Genomic DNA, 24,915 nt, shown 5'->3' on the forward strand with positions numbered 1-24,915 from the left:
CTTCATTTCCTTTGAGTCGCCACTTTGAGCGCAATGGGATACGTTGCTGGCCCCTCTGGCAGCGAAAGGGGGGAAATGAAAGGATCCTACAAAGTAAAATGTACTTCCTTACAAGAGAAGCCACCGTGGGCCTCTGTGTGGAAATTACAGGATAGAACAGATTCCCTCTGTGGGGAAAGTACAGGATAGAACAGATTCCCTCTGTGGGGAAAGTACAGGATAGAACAGATTCCCTCTGTGGGGAAAGTACAGGATAGAACAGATTCCCTCTGTGGGGAAAGTACAGTATAGAACAGATTCCCTCTGTGGGGAAAGTACAGGATAGAACAGATTCCCTCTGTGTGGAAAGTACAGTATAGAACAGATTCCCTCTGTGGGGAAAGTACAGGATAGAACAGATTCCCTCTGTGGGGAAAGTACAGGATAGAACAGATTCCCTCTGTGGGGAATGTACAGGATAGAACAGATTCCCTCTGTGGGGAAAGTACAGGATAGAACAGATTCCCTCTGTGGAAAGTACAGGATAGAACAGATTCCCTCTGTGGGGAAAGTGCAGGATAGAACAGATTCCCTCTGTGGGGAAAGTGCAGGATAGAACAGATTCCCTCTGTGGGGAAAGTGCAGGATAGAACAGATTCCCTCTGTGGGGAAAGTACAGGATAGAACAGATTCCCTCTGTGGGGAAAGTGCAGGATAGAACAGATTCCCTCTGTGGGGAAAGTGCAGGATAGAACAGATTCCCTCTGTGGGGAAAGTGCAGGATAGAACAGATTCCCTCTGTGGGGAAAGTACAGGATAGAACAGATTCCCTCTGTGGGGAAAGTACAGGATAGAACAGATTCCCTCTGTGGGGAAAGTACAGGATAGAACAGATTCCCTCTGTGTGGAAAGTACAGTATAGAACAGATTCCCTCTGTGGGGAAAGTACAGGATAGAACAGATTCCCTCTGTGGGGAAAGTACAGGATAGAACAGATTCCCTCTGTGGGGAATGTACAGGATAGAACAGATTCCCTCTGTGGGGAAAGTACAGGATAGAACAGATTCCCTCTGTGGAAAGTACAGGATAGAACAGATTCCCTCTGTGGGGAAAGTACAGGATGGAACAGATTCCCTCTGTGTGGAAAGTACAGGATAGAACAGATTCCCTCTGTGGGGAAAGTACAGGATAGAACAGATTCCCTCTGTGGGGAAAGTACAGGATAGAACAGATTCCCTCTGTGGGGAAAGTACAGGATAGAACAGATTCCCTCTGTGGGGAAAGTACAGGATAGAACAGATTCCCTCTGTGGGGAAAGTACAGGATAGAACAGATTCCCTCTGTGGGGAAAGTACAGGATAGAACAGATTCCCTCTGTGGGGAAAGTACAGGATAGAACAGATTCCCTCTGTGGGGAAAGTACAGGATAGAACAGATTCCCTCTGTGGAAAGTACAGGATAGAACAGATTCCCTCTGTGGGGAAAGTACAGGATGGAACAGATTCCCTCTGTGGGGAAAGTACAGGATAGAACAGATTCCCTCTGTGGGGAAAGTACAGGATTGAACAGATTCCCTCTGTGGAAAGTACAGGATAGAACAGATTCCCTCTGTGTGGAAAGTACAGGATAGAACAGATTCACTCTGTGGGGAAAGTACAGGATAGAACAGATTCCCTCTGTGTGGAAAGTACAGTATAGAACAGATTCCCTCTGTGGGGAAAGTACAGGATAGAACAGATTCCCTCTGTGGGGAAAGTACAGGATAGAACAGATTCCCTCTGTGGGGAATGTACAGGATAGAACAGATTCCCTCTGTGGGGAAAGTACAGGATAGAACAGATTCCCTCTGTGGAAAGTACAGGATAGAACAGATTCCCTCTGTGGGGAAAGTACAGGATGGAACAGATTCCCTCTGTGTGGAAAGTACAGGATAGAACAGATTCCCTCTGTGGGGAAAGTACAGGATAGAACAGATTCCCTCTGTGGGGAAAGTACAGGATAGAACAGATTCCCTCTGTGGGGAAAGTACAGGATAGAACAGATTCCCTCTGTGGGGAAAGTACAGGATAGAACAGATTCCCTCTGTGGGGAAAGTACAGGATAGAACAGATTCCCTCTGTGGGGAAAGTACAGGATAGAACAGATTCCCTCTGTGGGGAAAGTACAGGATAGAACAGATTCCCTCTGTGGGGAAAGTACAGGATAGAACAGATTCCCTCTGTGGGGAATGTACAGGATAGAACAGATTCCCTCTGTGGGGAAAGTACAGGATAGAACAGATTCCCTCTGTGGAAAGTACAGGATAGAACAGATTCCCTCTGTGGGGAAAGTGCAGGATAGAACAGATTCCCTCTGTGGGGAAAGTGCAGGATAGAACAGATTCCCTCTGTGGGGAAAGTGCAGGATAGAACAGATTCCCTCTGTGGGGAAAGTACAGGATAGAACAGATTCCCTCTGTGGGGAAAGTGCAGGATAGAACAGATTCCCTCTGTGGGGAAAGTGCAGGATAGAACAGATTCCCTCTGTGGGGAAAGTGCAGGATAGAACAGATTCCCTCTGTGGGGAAAGTACAGGATAGAACAGATTCCCTCTGTGGGGAAAGTACAGGATAGAACAGATTCCCTCTGTGGGGAAAGTACAGGATAGAACAGATTCCCTCTGTGTGGAAAGTACAGTATAGAACAGATTCCCTCTGTGGGGAAAGTACAGGATAGAACAGATTCCCTCTGTGGGGAAAGTACAGGATAGAACAGATTCCCTCTGTGGGGAATGTACAGGATAGAACAGATTCCCTCTGTGGGGAAAGTACAGGATAGAACAGATTCCCTCTGTGGAAAGTACAGGATAGAACAGATTCCCTCTGTGGGGAAAGTACAGGATGGAACAGATTCCCTCTGTGTGGAAAGTACAGGATAGAACAGATTCCCTCTGTGGGGAAAGTACAGGATAGAACAGATTCCCTCTGTGGGGAAAGTACAGGATAGAACAGATTCCCTCTGTGGGGAAAGTACAGGATAGAACAGATTCCCTCTGTGGGGAAAGTACAGGATAGAACAGATTCCCTCTGTGGGGAAAGTACAGGATAGAACAGATTCCCTCTGTGGGGAAAGTACAGGATAGAACAGATTCCCTCTGTGGGGAAAGTACAGGATAGAACAGATTCCCTCTGTGGGGAAAGTACAGGATAGAACAGATTCCCTCTGTGGAAAGTACAGGATAGAACAGATTCCCTCTGTGGGGAAAGTACAGGATGGAACAGATTCCCTCTGTGGGGAAAGTACAGGATAGAACAGATTCCCTCTGTGGGGAAAGTACAGGATTGAACAGATTCCCTCTGTGGAAAGTACAGGATAGAACAGATTCCCTCTGTGTGGAAAGTACAGGATAGAACAGATTCACTCTGTGGGGAAAGTACAGGATAGAACAGATTCCCTCTGTGTGGAAAGTACAGTATAGAACAGATTCCCTCTGTGGGGAAAGTACAGGATAGAACAGATTCCCTCTGTGGGGAAAGTACAGGATAGAACAGATTCCCTCTGTGGGGAATGTACAGGATAGAACAGATTCCCTCTGTGGGGAAAGTACAGGATAGAACAGATTCCCTCTGTGGAAAGTACAGGATAGAACAGATTCCCTCTGTGGGGAAAGTACAGGATGGAACAGATTCCCTCTGTGTGGAAAGTACAGGATAGAACAGATTCCCTCTGTGGGGAAAGTACAGGATAGAACAGATTCCCTCTGTGGGGAAAGTACAGGATAGAACAGATTCCCTCTGTGGGGAAAGTACAGGATAGAACAGATTCCCTCTGTGGGGAAAGTACAGGATAGAACAGATTCCCTCTGTGGGGAAAGTACAGGATAGAACAGATTCCCTCTGTGGGGAAAGTACAGGATAGAACAGATTCCCTCTGTGGGGAAAGTACAGGATAGAACAGATTCCCTCTGTGGGGAAAGTACAGGATAGAACAGATTCCCTCTGTGGAAAGTACAGGATAGAACAGATTCCCTCTGTGGGGAAAGTACAGGATAGAACAGATTCCCTCTGTGGGGAAAGTGCAGGATAGAACAGATTCCCTCTGTGGGGAAAGTACAGGATAGAACAGATTCCCTCTGTGTGGAAAGTACAGGATAGAACAGATTCCCTCTGTGGGGAAAGTACAGGATAGAACAGATTCCCTCTGTGGGGAAAGTACAGGATAGAACAGATTCCCTCTGTGGGGAAAGTACAGGATAGAACAGATTCCCTCTGTGGGGAATGTACAGGATAGAACAGATTCCCTCTGTGGGGAAAGTACAGGATGGAACAGATTCCCTCTGTGGGGAAAGTACAGGATAGAACAGATTCCCTCTGTGGGGAAAGTACAGGATAGAACAGATTCCCTCTGTGGGGAAAGTACAGGATAGAACAGATTCCCTCTGTGGGGAAAGTACAGGATGGAACAGATTCCCTCTGTGGGGAAAGTACAGGATGGAACAGATTCCCTCTGTGGGGAAAGTACAGGATAGAACAGATTCCCTCTGTGGGGAAAGTACAGGATAGAACAGATTCCCTCTGTGGGGAAAGTACAGGATAGAACAGATTCCCTCTGTGGGGAAAGTACAGGATAGAACAGATTCCCTCTGTGGGGAAAGTACAGGATAGAACAGATTCCCTCTGTGGGGGAAGTACAGGATAGAACAGATTCTCTCTGTGGGGAAAGTACAGGATAGAACAGATTCCCTCTGTGGGGAAAGTACAGGATAGAACAGATTCCCTCTGTGGGGAAAGTGCAGGATAGAACAGATTCCCTCTGTGGGGAAAGTACAGGATAGAACAGATTCCCTCTGTGGGGGAAGTACAGGATAGAACAGATTCTCTCTGTGGGGAAAGTACAGGATAGAACAGATTCCCTCTGTGTGGAAAGTACAGGATAGAACAGATTCCCTCTGTGGGGAAAGTACAGGATAGAACAGATTCCCTCTGTGGGGAAAGTACAGGATAGAACAGATTCCCTCTGTGGGGAAAGTACAGGATAGAACAGATTCCCTCTGTGGGGAAAGTACAGGATAGAACAGATTCCCTCTGTGGGGAAAGTACAGGATAGAACAGATTCCCTCTGTGGGGAAAGTACAGGATAGAACAGATTCCCTCTGTGGGGAAAGTACAGGATAGAACAGATTCCCTCTGTGGGGAAAGTACAGGATAGAACAGATTCCCTCTGTGGAAAGTACAGGATAGAACAGATTCCCTCTGTGGGGAAAGTACAGGATGGAACAGATTCCCTCTGTGGGGAAAGTACAGGATAGAACAGATTCCCTCTGTGGGGAAAGTACAGGATAGAACAGATTCCCTCTGTGGGGAAAGTACAGGATAGAACAGATTCCCTCTGTGGAAAGTACAGGATAGAACAGATTCCCTCTGTGTGGAAAGTACAGGATAGAACAGATTCACTCTGTGGGGAAAGTACAGGATAGAACAGATTCCCTCTGTGGGGAAAGTGCAGGATAGAACAGATTCCCTCTGTGGGGAAAGTACAGGATAGAACAGATTCCCTCTGTGGGGAAAGTGCAGGATAGAACAGATTCCCTCTGTGGGGAAAGTACAGGATAGAACAGATTCCCTCTGTGTGGAAAGTACAGGATAGAACAGATTCCCTCTGTGGGGAAAGTACAGGATAGAACAGATTCCCTCTGTGTGGAAAGTACAGGATAGAACAGATTCCCTCTGTGGGGAAAGTACAGGATAGAACAGATTCCCTCTGTGGGGAATGTACAGGATAGAACAGATTCCCTCTGTGGGGAAAGTACAGGATGGAACAGATTCCCTCTGTGGGGAAAGTACAGGATAGAACAGATTCCCTCTGTGGGGAAAGTACAGGATAGAACAGATTCCCTCTGTGGGGAAAGTACAGGATAGAACAGATTCCCTCTGTGGGGAAAGTACAGGATGGAACAGATTCCCTCTGTGGGGAAAGTACAGGATGGAACAGATTCCCTCTGTGGGGAAAGTACAGGATAGAACAGATTCCCTCTGTGGGGAAAGTACAGGATAGAACAGATTCCCTCTGTGGGGAAAGTACAGGATAGAACAGATTCCCTCTGTGGGGAAAGTACAGGATAGAACAGATTCCCTCTGTGGGGAAAGTGCAGGATAGAACAGATTCCCTCTGTGGGGGAAGTACAGGATAGAACAGATTCTCTCTGTGGGGAAAGTACAGGATAGAACAGATTCCCTCTGTGTGGAAAGTACAGGATAGAACAGATTCCCTCTGTGGGGAAAGTACAGGATAGAACAGATTCCCTCTGTGGGGAAAGTACAGGATAGAACAGATTCCCTCTGTGGGGAAAGTACAGGATAGAACAGATTCCCTCTGTGGGGAAAGTACAGGATAGAACAGATTCCCTCTGTGGGGAAAGTACAGGATAGAACAGATTCCCTCTGTGGGGAAAGTACAGGATAGAACAGATTCCCTCTGTGGGGAAAGTACAGGATAGAACAGATTCCCTCTGTGGGGAAAGTACAGGATAGAAAAGATTCCCTCTGTGGAAAGTACAGGATAGAACAGATTCCCTCTGTGGGGAAAGTACAGGATGGAACAGATTCCCTCTGTGGGGAAAGTACAGGATAGAACAGATTCCCTCTGTGGGGAAAGTACAGGATAGAACAGATTCCCTCTGTGGGGAAAGTACAGGATTGAACAGATTCCCTCTGTGGGGAAAGTACAGGATTGAACAGATTCCCTCTGTGGAAAGTACAGGATAGAACAGATTCCCTCTGTGTGGAAAGTACAGGATAGAACAGATTCACTCTGTGGGGAAAGTACAGGATAGAACAGATTCCCTCTGTGGGGAAAGTGCAGGATAGAACAGATTCCCTCTGTGGGGAAAGTACAGGATAGAACAGATTCCCTCTGTGGGGAAAGTGCAGGATAGAACAGATTCCCTCTGTGGGGAAAGTACAGGATAGAACAGATTCCCTCTGTGTGGAAAGTACAGGATAGAACAGATTCCCTCTGTGGGGAAAGTACAGGATAGAACAGATTCCCTCTGTGTGGAAAGTACAGGATAGAACAGATTCCCTCTGTGGGGAAAGTACAGGATAGAACAGATTCCCTCTGTGGGGAATGTACAGGATAGAACAGATTCCCTCTGTGGGGAAAGTACAGGATGGAACAGATTCCCTCTGTGGGGAAAGTACAGGATAGAACAGATTCCCTCTGTGGGGAAAGTACAGGATAGAACAGATTCCCTCTGTGGGGAAAGTACAGGATGGAACAGATTCCCTCTGTGGGGAAAGTACAGGATGGAACAGATTCCCTCTGTGGGGAAAGTACAGGATAGAACAGATTCCCTCTGTGGGGAAAGTACAGGATGGAACAGATTCCCTCTGTGGGGAAAGTACAGGATAGAACAGATTCCCTCTGTGGGGAAAGTACAGGATAGAACAGATTCCCTCTGTGGGGAAAGTACAGGATAGAACAGATTCCCTCTGTGGGGAAAGTACAGGATAGAACAGATTCCCTCTGTGGGGAAAGTACAGGATAGAACAGATTCCCTCTGTGGGGGAAGTACAGGATAGAACAGATTCTCTCTGTGGGGAAAGTACAGGATAGAACAGATTCCCTCTGTGGGGAAAGTACAGGATGGAACAGATTCCCTCTGTGGGGAATGTACAGGATAGAACAGATTCCCTCTGTGTGGAAAGTGCAGGATAGAACAGATTCCCTCTGTGTGGAAAGTGCAGGATAGAACAGATTCCCTCTGTGGGGAAAGTGCAGGATAGAACAGATTCCCTCTGTGGGGAAAGTACAGGATAGAACAGATTCCCTCTGTGGGGAAAGTACAGGATAGAACAGATTCCCTCTGTGGGGAAAGTACAGGATAGAACAGATTCCCTCTGTGGGGAAAGTACAGGATAGAACAGATTCCCTCTGTGGGGAAAGTACAGGATAGAACAGATTCCCTCTGTGGGGAAAGTACAGGATAGAACAGATTCCCTCTGTGGGGAAAGTACAGGATAGAACAGATTCCCTCTGTGGGGAAAGTACAGGATAGAACAGATTCCCTCTGTGGGGAAAGTACAGGATAGAACAGATTCCCTCTGTGGGGAAAGTACAGGATAGAACAGATTCCCTCTGTGGGGAAAGTACAGGATAGAACAGATTCCCTCTGTGGGGAAAGTACAGGATAGAACAGATTCCCTCTGTGGGGAAAGTACAGGATAGAACAGATTCCCTCTGTGGGGAAAGTACAGGATAGAACAGATTCCCTCTGTGGGAAAAGTACAGGATAGAAGAGATTCACCCTCTGTGGGGAAAGTACAGGATAGAACAGATTCCCTCTGTGGGGAAAGTACAGGATAGAACAGATTCCCTCTGTGGGGAAAGTACAGGATAGAACAGATTCCCTCTGTGGGGAAAGTACAGGATAGAACAGATTCCCTCTGTGGGGAAAGTACAGGATAGAACAGATTCCCTCTGTGGGGAAAGTACAGGATAGAACAGATTCCCTCTGTGGGGAAAGTACAGGATAGAACAGATTCCCTCTGTGGGGAAAGTACAGGATAGAACAGATTCCCTCTGTGGGGAAAGTGCAGGATAGAACAGATTCCCTCTGTGTGGAAAGTGCAGGATAGAACAGATTCCCTCTGTGGGGAAAGTGCAGGATAGAACAGATTCCCTCTGTGGGGAAAGTACAGGATAGAACAGATTCCCTCTGTGGGGAAAGTACAGGATAGAACAGATTCCCTCTGTGGGGAAAGTACAGGATAGAACAGATTCCCTCTGTGTGGAAAGTACAGGATAGAACAGATTCCCTCTGTGGGGAAAGTACAGGATAGAACAGATTCCCTCTGTGGGGAAAGTACAGGATAGAACAGATTCCCTCTGTGGGGAAAGTACAGGATAGAACAGATTCCCTCTGTGGGGAAAGTACAGGATAGAACAGATTCCCTCTGTGTGGAAAGTACAGGATAGAACAGATTCCCTCTGTGGGGAAAGTACAGGATAGAACAGATTCCCTCTGTGGGGAAAGTACAGGATAGAACAGATTCCCTCTGTGGGGAAAGTACAGGATAGAACAGATTCCCTCTGTGGGGAAAGTACAGGATAGAACAGATTCCCTCTGTGGGGAAAAGTACAGGATAGAACAGATTCCCTCTGTGGGGAAAGTACAGGATAGAACAGATTCCCTCTGTGGGGAAAGTACAGGATAGAACAGATTCCCTCTGTGGGGAAAGTACAGGATAGAACAGATTCCCTCTGTGGGGAAAGTACAGGATAGAACAGATTCCCTCTGTGGGGAAAGTACAGGATAGAACAGATTCCCTCTGTGGGGAAAGTACAGGATAGAACAGATTCCCTCTGTGGGGAAAGTGCAGGATAGAACAGATTCCCTCTGTGGGGAAAGTGCAGGATAGAACAGATTCCCTCTGTGGGGAAAGTACAGGATAGAACAGATTCCCTCTGTGGGGAAAGTACAGGATAGAACAGATTCCCTCTGTGGGGAAAGTACAGGATAGAACAGATTCCCTCTGTGTGGAAAGTACAGGATAGAACAGATTCCCTCTGTGGGGAAAGTACAGGATAGAACAGATTCCCTCTGTGGGGAAAGTACAGGATAGAACAGATTCCCTCTGTGGGGAAAGTACAGGATAGAACAGATTCCCTCTGTGGGGAAAGTACAGGATAGAACAGATTCCCTCTGTGTGGAAAGTACAGGATAGAACAGATTCCCTCTGTGGGGAAAGTACAGGATAGAACAGATTCCCTCTGTGGGGAAAGTACAGGATAGAACAGATTCCCTCTGTGGGGAAAGTACAGGATAGAACAGATTCCCTCTGTGGGGAAAGTACAGGATAGAACAGATTCCCTCTGTGGGGAAAGTACAGGATAGAACAGATTCCCTCTGTGGGGAAAAGTACAGGATAGAACAGATTCCCTCTGTGGGGAAAGTACAGGATAGAACAGATTCCCTCTGTGGGGAAAGTACAGGATAGAACAGATTCCCTCTGTGGGGAAAGTACAGGATAGAACAGATTCCCTCTGTGGGGAAAGTACAGGATAGAACAGATTCCCTCTGTGGGGAAAGTACAGGATAGAACAGATTCCCTCTGTGGGGAAAGTACAGGATAGAACAGATTCCCTCTGTGGGGAATAACATGGAAGAGGTCAGAATGCTGATCTGGTGACATTAAGGCAACTAATTGTGATTGGCTGACATGTATATAATGAAGTAAAGGAGGGGCGCCCAACTCCACAACTCAAGTTCCCCGCGACGGGTCAGATTTTCGGGATATCCCAGCTTCAGCACAGGTGGCTCAATCAGTCGAAGACTGAGCCTGTGATTGAGCCACCTGTGCTGAAGCAGGTGCTGATTAAGCCACTTGTGCTGAAGCAGGAATATTCTAGAGACCTCACCTGTTTTGGTGGGGGAGGGTTTGAGGACTGGAGTTGAGCCCCCTGAAGTATAGTGTGATGAGGGCCAGAATTGTCAGTGCAGTTTTCTTTTCATATACTTTGACTTTTCACTTTTGCATCTTTTATTTCAGAACGGGCAAGATCTTTTGTTTGAAGACCCTGGAATAAAAGACCTGGATAAGATTTATGATCCTTGTTTTCTGCTCCCCCTTTTCAGTGAATTAATTAGGCCGGGTAAGTGGAAAAGCTTTGTTATACAGTGTCTGTTACAGAGCTTGTTCACCTGCTTATTATGGACCAGCTTCGCAGTCACTACAACTGAGTTCCACTTTCTTTGTTTGCATGCTAAATAGATTTAGGTATAAGGCTGTTTGTCTGTCCTAGAATGTATTCTTTAGCTAGGACACATGGCGGTCAGTGTTCTGCTTAAGGATGCCTTCTCTCTACCCCTTTTGTATCTAAAGCCCTCTCCCGCCTTAAACCTTTCTCACTGACTGCCCCACACCTCCAGAATGCCCTTTCCCTCAATATCTGACTAGCACCCACTCTATCCACCTTTAAGACCCAACTCAAAACACACCTGCTTAAGGAAGCATGTGAGTAGCTCCATGGCTGATAATTAACACCTCATACATAAACCCCTTGGCCCCCTGCAGACGCACTTACCAGAACTCCCTCCTACTGTCTCTGTACTTTCTTGCTACCAACCAATTAGATTGTAAGCTCTTCGGAGCAGGGACTCCTCTTCCTAAATGTTACTTTTATGCCTGAAGCACTTCTTCCTATTATGTGTTATTTGTATTATTTGTTATTTATGATTGTCACGTGTATTACTGCTGTGACGCGCTAAGTACATTAATGGCACTACATAAATAAAGACATACATACATAATGACTTCTTTCTGCAATCTTGTGCAGGCCAGCCATATGGAGAGTCCCTCAACATCCCAATTACAGTAGACAAACGTATAGTTGATTGCACTCGGTAATAAATGTAGTGTAGTCACAAGGACATTTCACAGCACAATGGGTCGCAACCCCTTGTCAGGTACAGTGATGGCTATAGCTGTCCCTGTGACTATACTACCGTTATTACTGAGTGCAACCAAGTGTGTGTGTGTGTGTGTGTGTGTGTGTGTGTGTGTATACACACACATATATACATACGCACACGGTACAGTAAATTAAATGTCCGATGTATGTACTTATCTAAAACGTAATCTACAAATAATATTGTGATGAAGCTCCCATGGCCAGTGGAAAGTTTCTGAGAAATCGCTATCATTCGCATTGTTATCCAAGAGTACATCTGACAGGCAGGCTAGCTTTGCAAGGTTATCTCAGCATACACGTTGGCACATCCTATGTTTTATTTCTGGGGGTAATGGGGGTTGGTTGTGGCCGTCTGCCCCAAGGACGAGCAGACTTCCAAACCCTTCCATGGTCATACCAAAGAACTGAACGAAGCCCCCCATTCAGCAGTGAACACACGGCAGAAGCGTGGCTATGATGCGCTCTTTTACCCCCTCGTGCAATGTGAGAGGGGTCTGCAACACATTGGGGAGGCCATTCAATCCCCGTCCAGTATTTTTGTACATATTTCCTTTGTTCAGGATTGTTTCATTAAGGAATTCCCCAGTAGTTTTTTGTTGTTGTGTGTGTTTGCATAACAAATATCTATATATATTATTATTATTGTTTTTAATTTTTTTACGTTTTGCTAGCTGCACATAAGGCTGAGTTTTATAAAAGAGATTTATGGAAATTACCATTTAAGTTCTGCGCATTTTGAACTTGTTCTGCATTCTCTGCTCACTTGGGTATGAGCGCCCCATGAGAGCAGTAAATATAGTTTGTAATATTTGTTGTTCTGCGATCTGCAAAGCTTTAGAAGACTCCAGAAGTTATGTAATAAAAAAACTCTCAGTGCTTTCACTATACAGCCGCTAAAATATATCGTGCTCCGTGGAACTGGGTCAACCTTGACTTGGGGTCGGAAATAATAAACCTCACAGGGATGGCTATAAGGTGTTCTAACCTTCATATTGTCCATTTTTGTTATTGTATTAGCCATATGTCAATAATAATCCCCCCTTTGAAAATGGCATTAGCTGATGATATTTATACCAGTGTCCACCGAGGGCAGAGGAGTATAGTTTGTGGTGGGGTTTTTATAGCATGTATAGGCCATTACGCCCACAATGTATAAATGTCTATTTTTAGCATACAGTATGAAAAAGGTTTATGATGTCATTTGTCAGTCCCCCCTGGTGCTGAGCCGGTAAACAGACTTTGAGCTTTTCCCTGTTACTGAATGCGCCCCGTTCCCCTCCGTTCTTAGAGTTGGTGGTGGACTGTCTTAAATTTGTTGACGTGAACGCACTGGGATTATCCGTGGCTGCCCTGAGCAGTTATGACTACAACATGCGAGCGGCAGCTAATTACATCCTGGGGTCTTTTCTCTGCCACATGGAAGGGGCACGTTTCCGAGACAAGAAGCAGGTAAGAACAGGTGATTTTTTTAAAAACAATGAAAATATTCTTCCTGTATTGGGGGGGGGGGGGGGACACTTTTTAAGAAATACAAAGCAAATGGTTTGAAATATTTAGATCTATTTTATTTTTTTTTGGATTATATGAAAAACAGAGCATGTTGAGTGAATTAAGTAAAACAATAATTAATCAAATTCAAAATGTCAACTAGATTTCCAGCACGCACTGACTATGGGAAAAATGCTCAAAACAGGGTATGAGCCAAAAAGTAAATGATTTAATGCAAGCACAAGATAATACAAAATAGACTCCGAGGGATGTAGCACAAGCAGGGAAATGATGATAGATCCTTCACAGAGGTTCTCATGCTTTCTCCAGCTTTAAATCGTGGCCTGTTGTTGTAGACTTTCTTTCTGAAAGCGGAGGTGTAACTACACCCAGGTTCCTCTCGCATTGCAGCTTCACTATCTTCTGGACGTTGTGAGAAATGGAATCCGGAAGCAGAATTTGCGGCTGACTTTCTTGCTGACTCTGTACGTCGCTAAAGCGGCGCAGCAAATTCTGAAGCCAGGTGAGACGCTTTTAATTCAGGAGGTTGCCAGTATTAATCAGGTGAGAATCCATAAACTAGGCAGGGTACACTTTGTATTTTTGTTTAATACAAGAAATTGACGCGGGGTATTCTTGGAGGTAAACCGCGTCCTTTCAGGTTCTGGGGGCCCGCTGGGAGCTGATACATACCTGCAAGGACAGCACGGGCCCCTCCAGGGAAAACAAGATGGCGGTTTAAATCTCACGCCAATGCGAGCCAAAAGGAAGCCACGACGGTTGTGGCTGCAGCTTTTTATTGGCCTGCATGGCACCGGATTTAAATTTGTCAAAGTATCGCCCCAGCTCCGGGGACCCCCTGATCCCTACAGCAATAAGAGGGGGGCTGGGAGGGGGCTGGTCCTTCAAATTGTTTACAAAAGGTTGTTGTCTGGGTTTGCACTTTTAAGGTTGTCTCCGGGGTTCCAGGTACGTATTCTGTATCATGCTCTGAATTCGGGTGAGCGGGGAGAGGTGAAGTCACGTTTGTAGATCTGACAACAGAAATGAACATTGACAGCAGGTGCTACACCCTGAAGGACACAGAGCGCAGCTCACTAGCGGAGTTTCTCAAGCACCCTTAGGTGTTTTACTCAGTTATGCATCTGAATGTTTACACGGCTTTATCAAGGAATACACTTTGATTTCTGATTTTGCTCACAAAGATAGCTAGTTAGTCCTAGTTTTGTATCCATAGAGTATTGCATGGGGTGGCCAACACCAGTTCTCAAGGGTCACCAGCAGGTCAGGTTTCAAGGGTATACCTGCTTCAGCACAGGTGGCTCAATCGAAAACTGAGCCACCTGTGCTGAAGCAGGAATATCCCGAATACCTGGCCCGGTGGTGCTCTTGAGGACTGGAGTTGGCCACCCCATGAGTATTGGAGTCTTGGAATTCCAGCATTAACACCGCTTTCCTTTATGTTGCCAAACAGAGGAGCACATGTACATAAAGATGGCTAAATTCCTATTGTCGCATCAGTATTTGGACGTGAAGAAAGTGCCAGATTTCTACAAGCTTTTCTACAGCTTTGATTTAGAGGTAAAGTACCTTTTGCAAATATGAATTGTCTGGGGTTTGAGATCGCATGGAGGAGTCTTCCAAAAGACGTGGTGTGTGGATATATAGATATATAGATAGATATGTAGACGGTCAGAATAGATATTTGTGTGTTGTAGTTATGACTGCTTGTCTATAGGACAGCCTAGTATTTTATTAAAACCCTTATCTTCTATGTCAGGGGGGCGCAAACTGGAGGCACCGACCCGAGCCCGCGCTCTTTCCCACAATAGTTAAACTGATTGCCGGGGGAGAGCTCGGGGGCCTCTGTAAACTGCCTCTTACCTTCTCTCCGGCTTCTCCTCTCCGGCATCTTCTCATAGCGAAGTCGCGTCGCCATGACTTTTGACACAGCGACTTCACGTGAGACGCTGCGACGGAGGAGAGCAGGTAAGCGGGTGGGAGGCGGCGTGACTTCAAAAGGTTTTTTTTGGAGCTGAACGGTGTTATTTCAGCTTCGGGGATCCACTGCTGCCATAGATACTTACCTCTGTAGCGGTGCTGGTATCTCTGCCGCCATGGAACTGTGTTCCTAACATAATGCGTCATGCGAGACGATAGGAAGTCGTAACGTTTTCCGGTGCGGCTTCCTTTTGGTCCACGTGACCAGGAGCTAGGCAGTCTAGCTCATCTCCGCCCCCCATCCTCTCTCTCCTCCCTCCCCCCATCCTCTCTCTCCTCCCTCCCCCCCATCCTCTCCTCCCTCCCCCCATCCTCTCTCCTCCCTCCATCCTCTCTCTCCTCATCCTCTCTTCTCCCTCCCCTCATCCTCTCTTCTCCCTCCCCTCATCCTCTCTTCTCCCTCCCCCATCCTCTCTTTCCTCCCTCCCCCTAATCCTCTCTTTCCTCCCTCCCCCTCATCCTCTCTTTCCTCCCTCCCCCTCATCCTCTCTTTCCTGCCTCCACCATCTTCTCTCCTCGCCCCTCCATCCTCTCTCTCCTCCCTCCCCCATCCTCTCTCCTCCCTCCCCCCATCCTCTCTCTCTCCTCCCTCCCCCCATCCTCTCTCCTCCCTCCCCCCATCCTCTCTCTCTCCTCCCTCCCCCCATCCTCTCTCTCTCCTCCCTCCCCCCATCCTCTCTCTCTCCTCCCTTCCCCCATCCTCTCTCTCACCTCCCTTCCCCCATCCTCTCTCTCTCCTCCCTCCCCCCATCCTCTCTCTCTCCTCCCTCCCCCCATCCTCTCGCTCTCCTCCCTCCCCCCATCCTCTCTCTCCTCCCTCCCCCCATCCTCTCTCTCTCCTCCCTCCCCTCATCCTCTCTCTCTCCTCCCTCCCCCCCATCCTCTCTCTCTCCTCCCTCCCCCCCATCCTCTCTCTCTCCTCCCTCCCCCCATCCTCTCTCTCTCCTCCCTCCCCCCATCCTCTCTCTCCTCCATCCCTCCACCAATCCTCTCTCTCCTCCATCCCATCCTCCCTCCCCTCCCTCCCCATCCTCTCTCTCCTCCCTGCCTCCCACCCCCCATCCTTTCTGTCCTCCCCCCATCCTCTCTCTCCTCCCTCCCCCTTTCCTCTCCTCACATCCTCTCTCTCCTTCCTCCTCCCTTCCCCATCCTCCCTTTCCCCCAGGTAATTGTTTTGGTCCTGTTTTGTAGCTGAGAGCTGCTTTGCACTACAACACTGGGTAAGATCCACAGAAGCCTGCTTGAGACGTTTTTATAACCATTTGTCTTTTTGATATCCTAACAATATCTGAGCATTTTTTTCCTTTGCCAATTGAATGACTTATTTACTTCAAAAGCTTTATGTAAAACATTACACATTCTTTTCTTTCTTTCTTTTCTGTATCTTGGTTGATAGCACAAAGTGGAGCGAGAGTGGATTCTTGGGCTTCTGAATGAAGGATTGAGAGATAAACACTGCTATGAGCTCTATGATTATCAGAGAATCTTTCATGTGATTTTGGCTTTTTATAACAGCCCCCTGTGTGATGAGAGATCTCAGGTAAAGTATATAAATAAGTGGCATTGCGGGAATTTTCTCTCGTTTTTTTTTTTTTTTAATTATTTTTTCCACGTATTGGGTCTAGAAACCGATTTTATTTATTTTTTAACTAAAAGTCGTTGATTGAAAGACAAAAAGTGCTATATCTGGAAATATATCACTAATTCTCAGCCCACTCACTAAATCCATATGGCCAATGGCAAAGCAACGAAAAGAGGCGTAACACCAGTGATATTTCTGCGTTTTTCTATTAACACTGCGCGTGGAAATGAGTAATTATCGCAAAATGACTTATTCCCGTGGTACTCACTAAAGTTCAATACCCAGCAATACCCGGCTCCAAAAAAATCACTGCATTTTTTTTTTTATCACCTGTCCGCGTCTGGCGTTAGGCCCATCTTCACTATGTATTCAGTGGCCACTATAGACCTACACAAGATAACAAGTAGGTGAGTAGTAACTGTATTACATAAATACATTTGACCACATTACGCTCTTAGTAGCCCACGTGGCTAGGTAGACATGATAAACCTGTGGCTAGTTGGCTCCTATGGTCTACTAAGCAGGAGATACAGTCTCTACTCCAACATCATTAACTACCATGTCCCATATAGGGGCTTGTAAATCGTCTAATGAGGAGAATATAGGAGTGGATAAGAGACATAGCAGATCCACCTGGAAGTTATACGTAAAACAGCTGCAAACTTGGCAACGTTTCAGTTCGGGAAGACCCTGAGTTACCCATTTCCCTTTTATTCTGATTTATTTTTTTTTGTCCCCCACCAGAATCAAATCCTGGAGTTGCTGCAGAGTGCTTCACATGTCACAAAAGCTGCTTATCAGCTCATACGAGACCACAGCCTCCTCACCTGGGTAGTGAATATCCTGGAGAAACGGTACGTTCCACATTCCACCCGGAAAATAACTGCACTCGCCCTACCCATCCGTTCATGTCCGGCGGAGAGCAATTTTGTGGGGGGCCTGGAACTTTTGCTAAGGTTGTGTGCAAGACTTTGGAAGTGGCATATAATTAAGCGCATGGCTGTAAAGTACTGTAAGTAGTGTACTTACCTGTATTCAGGTAGGATCCATGCCCAGCTTTGAACATAAATACTGGATCACATCAAGTTATATGCAGAGTATGGCCATACACAGACACAGATTCCCAATTGTGGGCCTCTTGCTCGGTAGTAACTTTCAGAAGGAAATAAATCAAATATTTTGCTGGAGGAAATAAGTGGGGAAACGAGGTCTGGAAACCAGTGGAAAGCAAATAACGAGAGGGCACAAGAAGGATGGGCCAGGGATGGATATCCTGTTGGCTTGCTTTGTATGCCCACACAGGCAGCTGGTAAACATGTCTGGTTCTGTGTACTGAAGTTTCTCTGGCTGCTGAAAAACAGTGCAATGTTTTTTTGTTTTTTTTTAATTTTATGTTGTTGGGTTTATTTACAATGCAGAATGTTTGTTGGGGGAGATACAATCTTGTGTATCTCCTGTGTTTCGCTCCTTCCATGAGCTGGCAATGCTGCTGTTTCAGAGAACTGCATTTCACAGATACATTGTTATTTTGTTTTTCAGGTATCTTGAAAACAAGATGTTAACTAATGTGATCTCATTGGTACACAATCTGTGGTTAACTAACCTGGGAAACAAAGCGAGTAACATGTCCAGTGAAACGCAGAGCAAGGACGGGCTCGCTGTGAAGCAGAAGTTCCTCCCTCTTCACCTGGTTAATGAATTTCTCACTGTATTGATGGCGTTGCTTCGACACATTCGGTAAATCATGCTCTGTCGGTGTTTTTCAACCCGGGTCCCCTGGGCATCACTAAAGGGTTCTCTGCAGTTTTCAGATCATTTGAAAATTGTACCAAATACAGAAGAATTTACAATGCATCTGATCTCAGAGGCGCTATTAGAGACGGTTGGGGTTCCTTACAATGTATCTGATCTCAGATGCGCTATTAGAGAGGGTTGGGGTTCTTTACAATGCATCTGATCTCAGACGCGCTATTAGAGAGGGTTGGGATTTTGCAGTATCTCTCATAGGGTTCTTTAACCGAAAAAAGGTTGGAATCCACTGCTCTAAGTGGTCACCTTTAGTACAGTAGCAGTAGTGTCCCGGGGAGACGTACCAAGGAAATATTGGAGAAAAACGGATATAAATAGCTTCGTTTTGTGCCTCTTTGAGACTATTCGAGTGTATCAAGGATCTTTATTCCAATTTTTGCTCTGTAAATTAGGCTTATAAATTAGGGCAGGGGTGTGCACACTTTTCCCCGTGTGCACCCCTGCCTGCTTTCCTCTGCGGCTCGCTTCCCCCCCCCCCCCTTGACCCCAGTGTAAAATGACGCATGGGGTCATGTGACGTCACGTTGCCATGGTAAAGTGACATCAAGTGACCCCGCTTCGACATTTGCCGCCGGGTTACCATGACGACGCGTCGCTGGAAGGTAAGTGTGTTAGAGGCCTTGCGCGAGACCTCTGTAACTGCTGCGCCCCCGCACAGAAAATCTTGCGCACCCCCCAGTTTGCACACCCCTGAATTAGAGGCTGGGAGGAGGTCAAGAGGAGTTACATGACACGTAGTATAATGGGATTTATCCCATTTTAAGTCGTTTTGCATGATTTGCTGCTAGCGTCACAAACATCCACCAGGCCTGATGTCGAGTTAATTGGCTAACAATGTAGAAATGTTCTGCATGAAAAACATTGAGAAAGCTGGGTGCCAGATTCCTGAATAAATTAGTTAAGCTGATAAATGTGCTACCCTTATTAGGTGCCTATTCGGTATGATTGACCTAATCTGGTATCATTTCTCTGTAGCCTCTTGACTCCTTATAGCAGCCTTGTGCTGGATGTACCTCAAACATGCAAACCACATGCATACTTTATACTGTGCGTGCATAAAATCTGCCCGGTGACTTTAGTATCCAGTTAAGATAACAGAATTCACGGTTTTGTGACAGTTGCAGCTAACCAGAGGTTTAAAAACCAGCAATGGACAAAAATGAAGAATATATTGATGTACCTTACTTCTCGGGTTCCATGCATTTCTAGAAGCTGTCCACAGGTGCCACGTAGTCATTTTACATGCAAACCCATTTGCCTTGTTACAAACCAACTTGTGGGGTTTCATAGTTTAAAGTTGGAGGCTGGTAGACTCCGATCCAGTATGAGAAAATGTCCTTTCCTTGAAAAAAATAAGGAATCCATCAAACAAGGGTGTAGGCAAAGACAATAGCTAGAAGATAGAACCCACATACCTGTTTTTAATAGGTACTTATTGAGCACCTGCCTTCTCTTTGCGATCTGCCTGTTATTGTCTACATTGTTTAGGTCTGTGCTGTTGGTACAGAGTGCCGTATATAACACATTGTCCAAGGCAGTTTTAGGAATATGTGACTAGCAATTATTGGGTATGGGATGTGTACAACGTTGGCACTCTGCAGCTGTATGCAAACACCGTAAATAGTGAGAAAACAGGAATTAAGCAGTATTTAAGATTTTTACAGTAGACGGGTGTATTGGCAGTCTGGGTGAGACAAGGTATTTATCGTCTCTTTATTTCCATGTTTATATACATTACTACGTTTTGTCTGCCTGTTGTCAGCTGACATATCTTTCATATTTTCTTTTGCTTTAGCCCTATTCCCTTTCTCATGTTCCCACCTAGCTTGCGCGTGCGCACCCGAACAGTGGAGTGAGAGGGGAGCCAGTCCTAGCACGGGAAAGTTCCTGTATTGGAATCCCATAGCATAGAGAGGGTATGCAGCCGATCCCAGGCTCAGCTGTGCTGTAATTCCCCTTTATTTAGCAGCTCCCTCCCCCTCTGCTGATTTTACGAACACACAGAAGTTCCTGCAACTTCGTTTATTAATGGCACATGTGTGTGTGTGTTTTTTCCCCCCTCTTTCTAATAGGACAAATTTAGAATGTATCCAGTTTAACCAGTTTTTCAGCACCTTGAGTTCTGTTCTGAAATACCGGTCATTGGTTTTGGGGGCTTTTAAGGAAATGGGCCGATTTGCTGTGAACGAGAGGGTCTTTTCAAACAAGGACGCCCTGCTGCTCCTGCACAAGTGGAGCACCATTGAAAAAGACTCTGAGCTGCAGGAAATGCTGAACGCTCTGGCTCAGAAACACAAAGTGAAAGAGCTGCTGGGTAAGTGTGCGGCCAAGATTGCCCATATCTAGGGATAAGAGCAGCTGTCATTCTGTCATTTATTGTTTACGTATTTCATGAACCTCTTCAAACGCCAACACCATTTAGTGAGATGGGACAGGGATGGAAACCCTGCACTGCAAGTGCTTTTAAACCAGTTCTGAGCTTGAATACTTCTGCTCTGTTCTGAAAGGGGAATCTTTAGCTGCTAATTTAAAGGCTTTTACAATGAACACAGAGAGAGAGAGCGTCCCTGTTACCAGAGGATCAAAAGATGTATCAGTTTGTCAAATAAAAATGAGTGGTGGTTAGTAGTCCCCGTCGCACGTTTCTGCCTGTGTAATCTTGTCACTGCCGGGAGCTTGCTCTGCGTTGCAGAACATTGCAAGAGCCACTTATAGCAAAGGTGTTACATCATGTGTGTTAATGATACCATGTATGTTGAAACCATTGAAGGATGCTGTAAGGTGTCTTCCAGCACCAAAAAGTATCTTCTATTTGTGACCAAAGGAGGAGGCTGATTACTGCGTATCCCGGTGCTGACAGCTGGAGAAAATTGATACGTGATTGTCTCTAAAGTTATAAGAGAGCCTGGTGGTTAGAGATGTGCAAAAGTTTCGCCTACATGTTCTCCCTCGCCCTCCCTCACTCTCTCCCCATCCCCAAATGAAAGCAGACATCTACATATGCCCTATGAGGCTGTGACAAAGAGAAATAGGAGCCAATGTAAAAAGTGTTTTTATAGATATTGTTGATTTAAAGTCAGGGGAACTACACCTTTTTAATGAACATCTGTTTTCCTTTTTTAGGCACCATGAAAGAGAAGTATAAGCCCCCCGCCTCTCGACAGCTTAGAAAGAGGATAGAGGCAGAAGCAGAGGGAGACGTCGAAGAACAGCAGCAGGTTTCCAGCCTGGAAGATGCCAAAGACCTTGTGAAATCCATACTGATCCACTGGGATCCCATTTTCTTGACCGTGCCTTTAAAACCCACAAAGGAAAAGGGTGCACCTACAACTCCTCTCAACAAGACTGCTACGGAGGATGGTAAACTCACGGATGGCATCATTGATGAAAACAATCTTGCGTGTGCCACTGCTTGTCTAGTAGCCAAGTGGGTTTTGAAAGCTAGAGAAGAACATATCCTGAATACGCAGAACACACACATTTCTTTACAGTGGTTTAAAACGAGCATTTTGCCACATACACCAGTGGTGCAGGAGCTTCTGAAAGACAGTATGTTGAGAAGCACAATCTTTAAGCTGTACAGTAGAGTGTGCAATGCAGCTGAAATTAAATCCCCCAACCTTGGGCTCTTGCATTTGTTCAACACAGTTATGATACAGCTAATAGAGGCTCAGAGGTTAAGTAAAAGTCATTGCCATGATGCTGTGAAAGAACTCTGCCTGCGCCCTGATAACAAGCCAGATGACATCAGGAAAGGTGGGTGGAACTTGAATTTCAGTGAATAAGGCTTCATGTCCCGTATATATGCTGGAATTGTGCTATTTCAAGTTCTTTGTCAGGAGTAAATGCTGGTCCCTCCACTAAAAATCAACACGAAGCGCTGTGTATTGATGAATATCTCTTAATGATTTCAGTCCCACGCAGAAAATATAATGTATAGAATTGCAAAGCATGAAATTCCATGGTGTGCCCCATGCTGGTCTGTAACACACAGATACGTTAGCAGCCGTAAACATCCGTTGGGACAGACCATTTGCATGAAAACCCAACCTGCAGTGTTGGGTTCTGTGAAACAAAAACAAACTTAATGACCATTTGCCTACACAATAGTCCTGCAACATGTTAATAAGCAGTGTTTCTGCCGGCCTCGCTTACAGAAAACCTATTCTGCAGGTTATCTACCAAGAGCTCTGATCAATAATTATGTTTTTTCTTGCGACTGTCAGTTTTACGAAAAGTGTTATGCAAGTTTCTTAAGTTCGGCACAAATCTTTTTGCCTGGTTTATTCTACCTGTGATGGCACAATTTTGTGAGGCGGTCCACACCAGAAGCAGAAGTTGATACATGCCAACATCATCTCATTCTTCTTCTTCCTCATTTAGCCTCTCCCCAAATGACACTAATAGGACAAAATACTGGCAAATACTTTGACAAAGTGATACTAAGGCATGAATGTTCAAAATGACACATTATACTTGTAAATTCATGGTGTGTGTGTGTGAGTGTGTGTCAACCCTAAATTGGCTTGGATGGGTCTGTTGTAGGAATTGTGAATGGCAAATATTGCAGACTGGTTAAATGTGTATAAAGTAAACTAGATATGTATAATATACTGTTACAAAGCGATCTACAGATAGTCTGCCACAAAAATGGGGTTTTGGGATCATTTTGAGACGGCAACTATATGCATTCTCTATAGGATACTGAATTAAGTAGAAATAACCGTGTTAGTCCAGTTGCGATAGTGCAGAGTAAATGAGTACTTTAGTATTACGTGATACCTTTTTTATTTGGACTAACAATTGGTTTTATAAGACAAGCGTTTGAGTTTTAATTTTTTCAATTCAACTTGGGCATGAGTTAAAATTATTGTGTAATAGGATTTATTTTCTCAGATAAATAATAAAATAAATAAATAAGAATGTATTTTCTTAGTAAAATCCCTTGTTATCCATCACCCCATGTACAAACAAAATACAAATGTTGCCCTTTATTGTAATTGGCTGCTATGTGTAAACCATTGCTCACCTGTTTTATCATTGCTTTTCTCAGCTGCCGGTGATTTCTTGGTGTCTCTTTACGTTGGCGATGTCTGGCTCGGTGCAGAAGGGCCGGATATGTTTAGAACTCACGTTAAAGCCGTATGTGAAGCATCTGATATGGACATTCCAAGTTCCAAGGCGAAAACCCCCACCCGAAAGAAGAAGAAAGTCGGGCAAGAAGCAATTGTTTCCCTTTGTAAAGACTTTTCCGTCACTGTGCTAACAAGTTAGCTTCCCATGGTAGTCGCCCACTGGGGTCTGCCTAAGATCTGCAGAACCATCAAATCTTAGGCTCTAATGAACTGACCTGTTTTATGAAAAGTGAATTGGCTCACCTGCCAAGCAGCCTCAGTACTGGGACTATTCGCCTCAGAGGGCCTGCAATAGAGGTTCTTCAGTGAAAGCACAGACCTCGTTAAAGCCTTAACTGTATAATGGATGAAGCACCTTCTGTTGCATGTTCCTCAGCGTATGCCCTTTGTGTTCCAAGTTACCGTGAGAGGACTGACATGGAATAGTGCAGGACCTCTAAATGTCTATAGTAGCGGGTTTTTTGCCGCCAAACTGCAATAATATAACTTTATAAACACAAAGTCTGTCATTTCTTGATCTCTGTACCATGTAACCAAGTAAAAACCTTTTTATTTGATCCAGTCTCTTCCCTTTGTGCATCGCTCTGCATTCTGTATTATAACACCTGGCAAAACTATATTTAGGGGTGTTTTTTTGTTGTTTTTTTTGCATCTAATGCAGAACTGATTCTCTTTCAGCCAACTGGTTACTACCATATTTCAAGTTTGAGTATGTATGTATGTGTATATGAGATATATATCTATATATAGATGTATCATATACATTTTAAGTTATGGTGGGTGAAAAAGGCGACAAAAAACCTCCACCGTTGGCATATAGCCAATAAAGAATATCACTTGTGAGCATATTCACATGTCTTAGACAGGTCTGCAACCCTGCCTTTCACCATTTCACCTGCCTTCCACTGCAGCAAGGGATTCTGGGAAATGCCATGCAAATGAGCACACAATGTGTCACCTTTTGCCTGAAATCCATTTTTACATGGAACTCTTATAAGCAAATGCTCTGCTGTTCACACAGCTTTTAAGCACAGGATGGGATTAGATGCAAAGCCAGTCAAACCACTCACAGACAGCTGTTTCGACCATGTGGGTCTCATCAGTGTGAGGTTGGTTGTACTGGCTTTGCAATTTTCAAGGCTGGGTAGGTTTACCATAGCATACCATACCATACACCAGCCATTTCTGTTACTGATTTTTATTTATTTTCCCCACAGATTAAGGCGACAATAGTAACACTACAAAATCAGTAACAGAAATAGAATATAAAGTATGGGTCCCGTGTGTTCAGACAAGCCTATTAGATCGTAGTTGATTCATGTATAGAAACATCAATTGTATTGCCATGTCTTCTTGTATAGAATACACTGATAGTAAAAATCAATAAAGGAAAATGAGATACTCACAGGATCTCCTTGTATGTTGATACCGCACGATGTGCTCCCCGCCTCTACTCTTTGATAAAGTGCCA

The 24,915-nt window shown here is 45.3% G+C and overlaps 1 protein-coding gene across 1 annotated transcript in view; it reads left to right on the top strand.

Annotated features, from left to right (window-relative positions):
- URB1 (URB1 ribosome biogenesis factor) overlaps positions 1-24,001 on the top strand; it is a 70,669-nt gene extending 46,668 nt beyond the window's left edge. The window contains exons 30-39 of the mRNA XM_075593891.1: positions 10,508-10,610; positions 12,718-12,878; positions 13,329-13,440; positions 14,392-14,498; positions 16,315-16,458; positions 17,245-17,354; positions 18,040-18,237; positions 20,382-20,623; positions 21,433-22,065; positions 23,363-24,001. Of these exons, the coding sequence (XP_075450006.1) occupies positions 10,508-10,610; positions 12,718-12,878; positions 13,329-13,440; positions 14,392-14,498; positions 16,315-16,458; positions 17,245-17,354; positions 18,040-18,237; positions 20,382-20,623; positions 21,433-22,065; positions 23,363-23,583 (2,031 nt within the window). The 3' untranslated portion in view covers positions 23,584-24,001. The remainder of the gene's footprint in view (positions 1-10,507; positions 10,611-12,717; positions 12,879-13,328; positions 13,441-14,391; positions 14,499-16,314; positions 16,459-17,244; positions 17,355-18,039; positions 18,238-20,381; positions 20,624-21,432; positions 22,066-23,362) is intronic.
- The last annotated feature ends 914 nt before the right edge of the window (positions 24,002-24,915 follow it).

Source organism: Ascaphus truei, chromosome 3 (assembly GCF_040206685.1).
Source record: "Ascaphus truei isolate aAscTru1 chromosome 3, aAscTru1.hap1, whole genome shotgun sequence".
NCBI classification, from domain to species: Eukaryota; Metazoa; Chordata; class Amphibia; order Anura; family Ascaphidae; genus Ascaphus; species Ascaphus truei.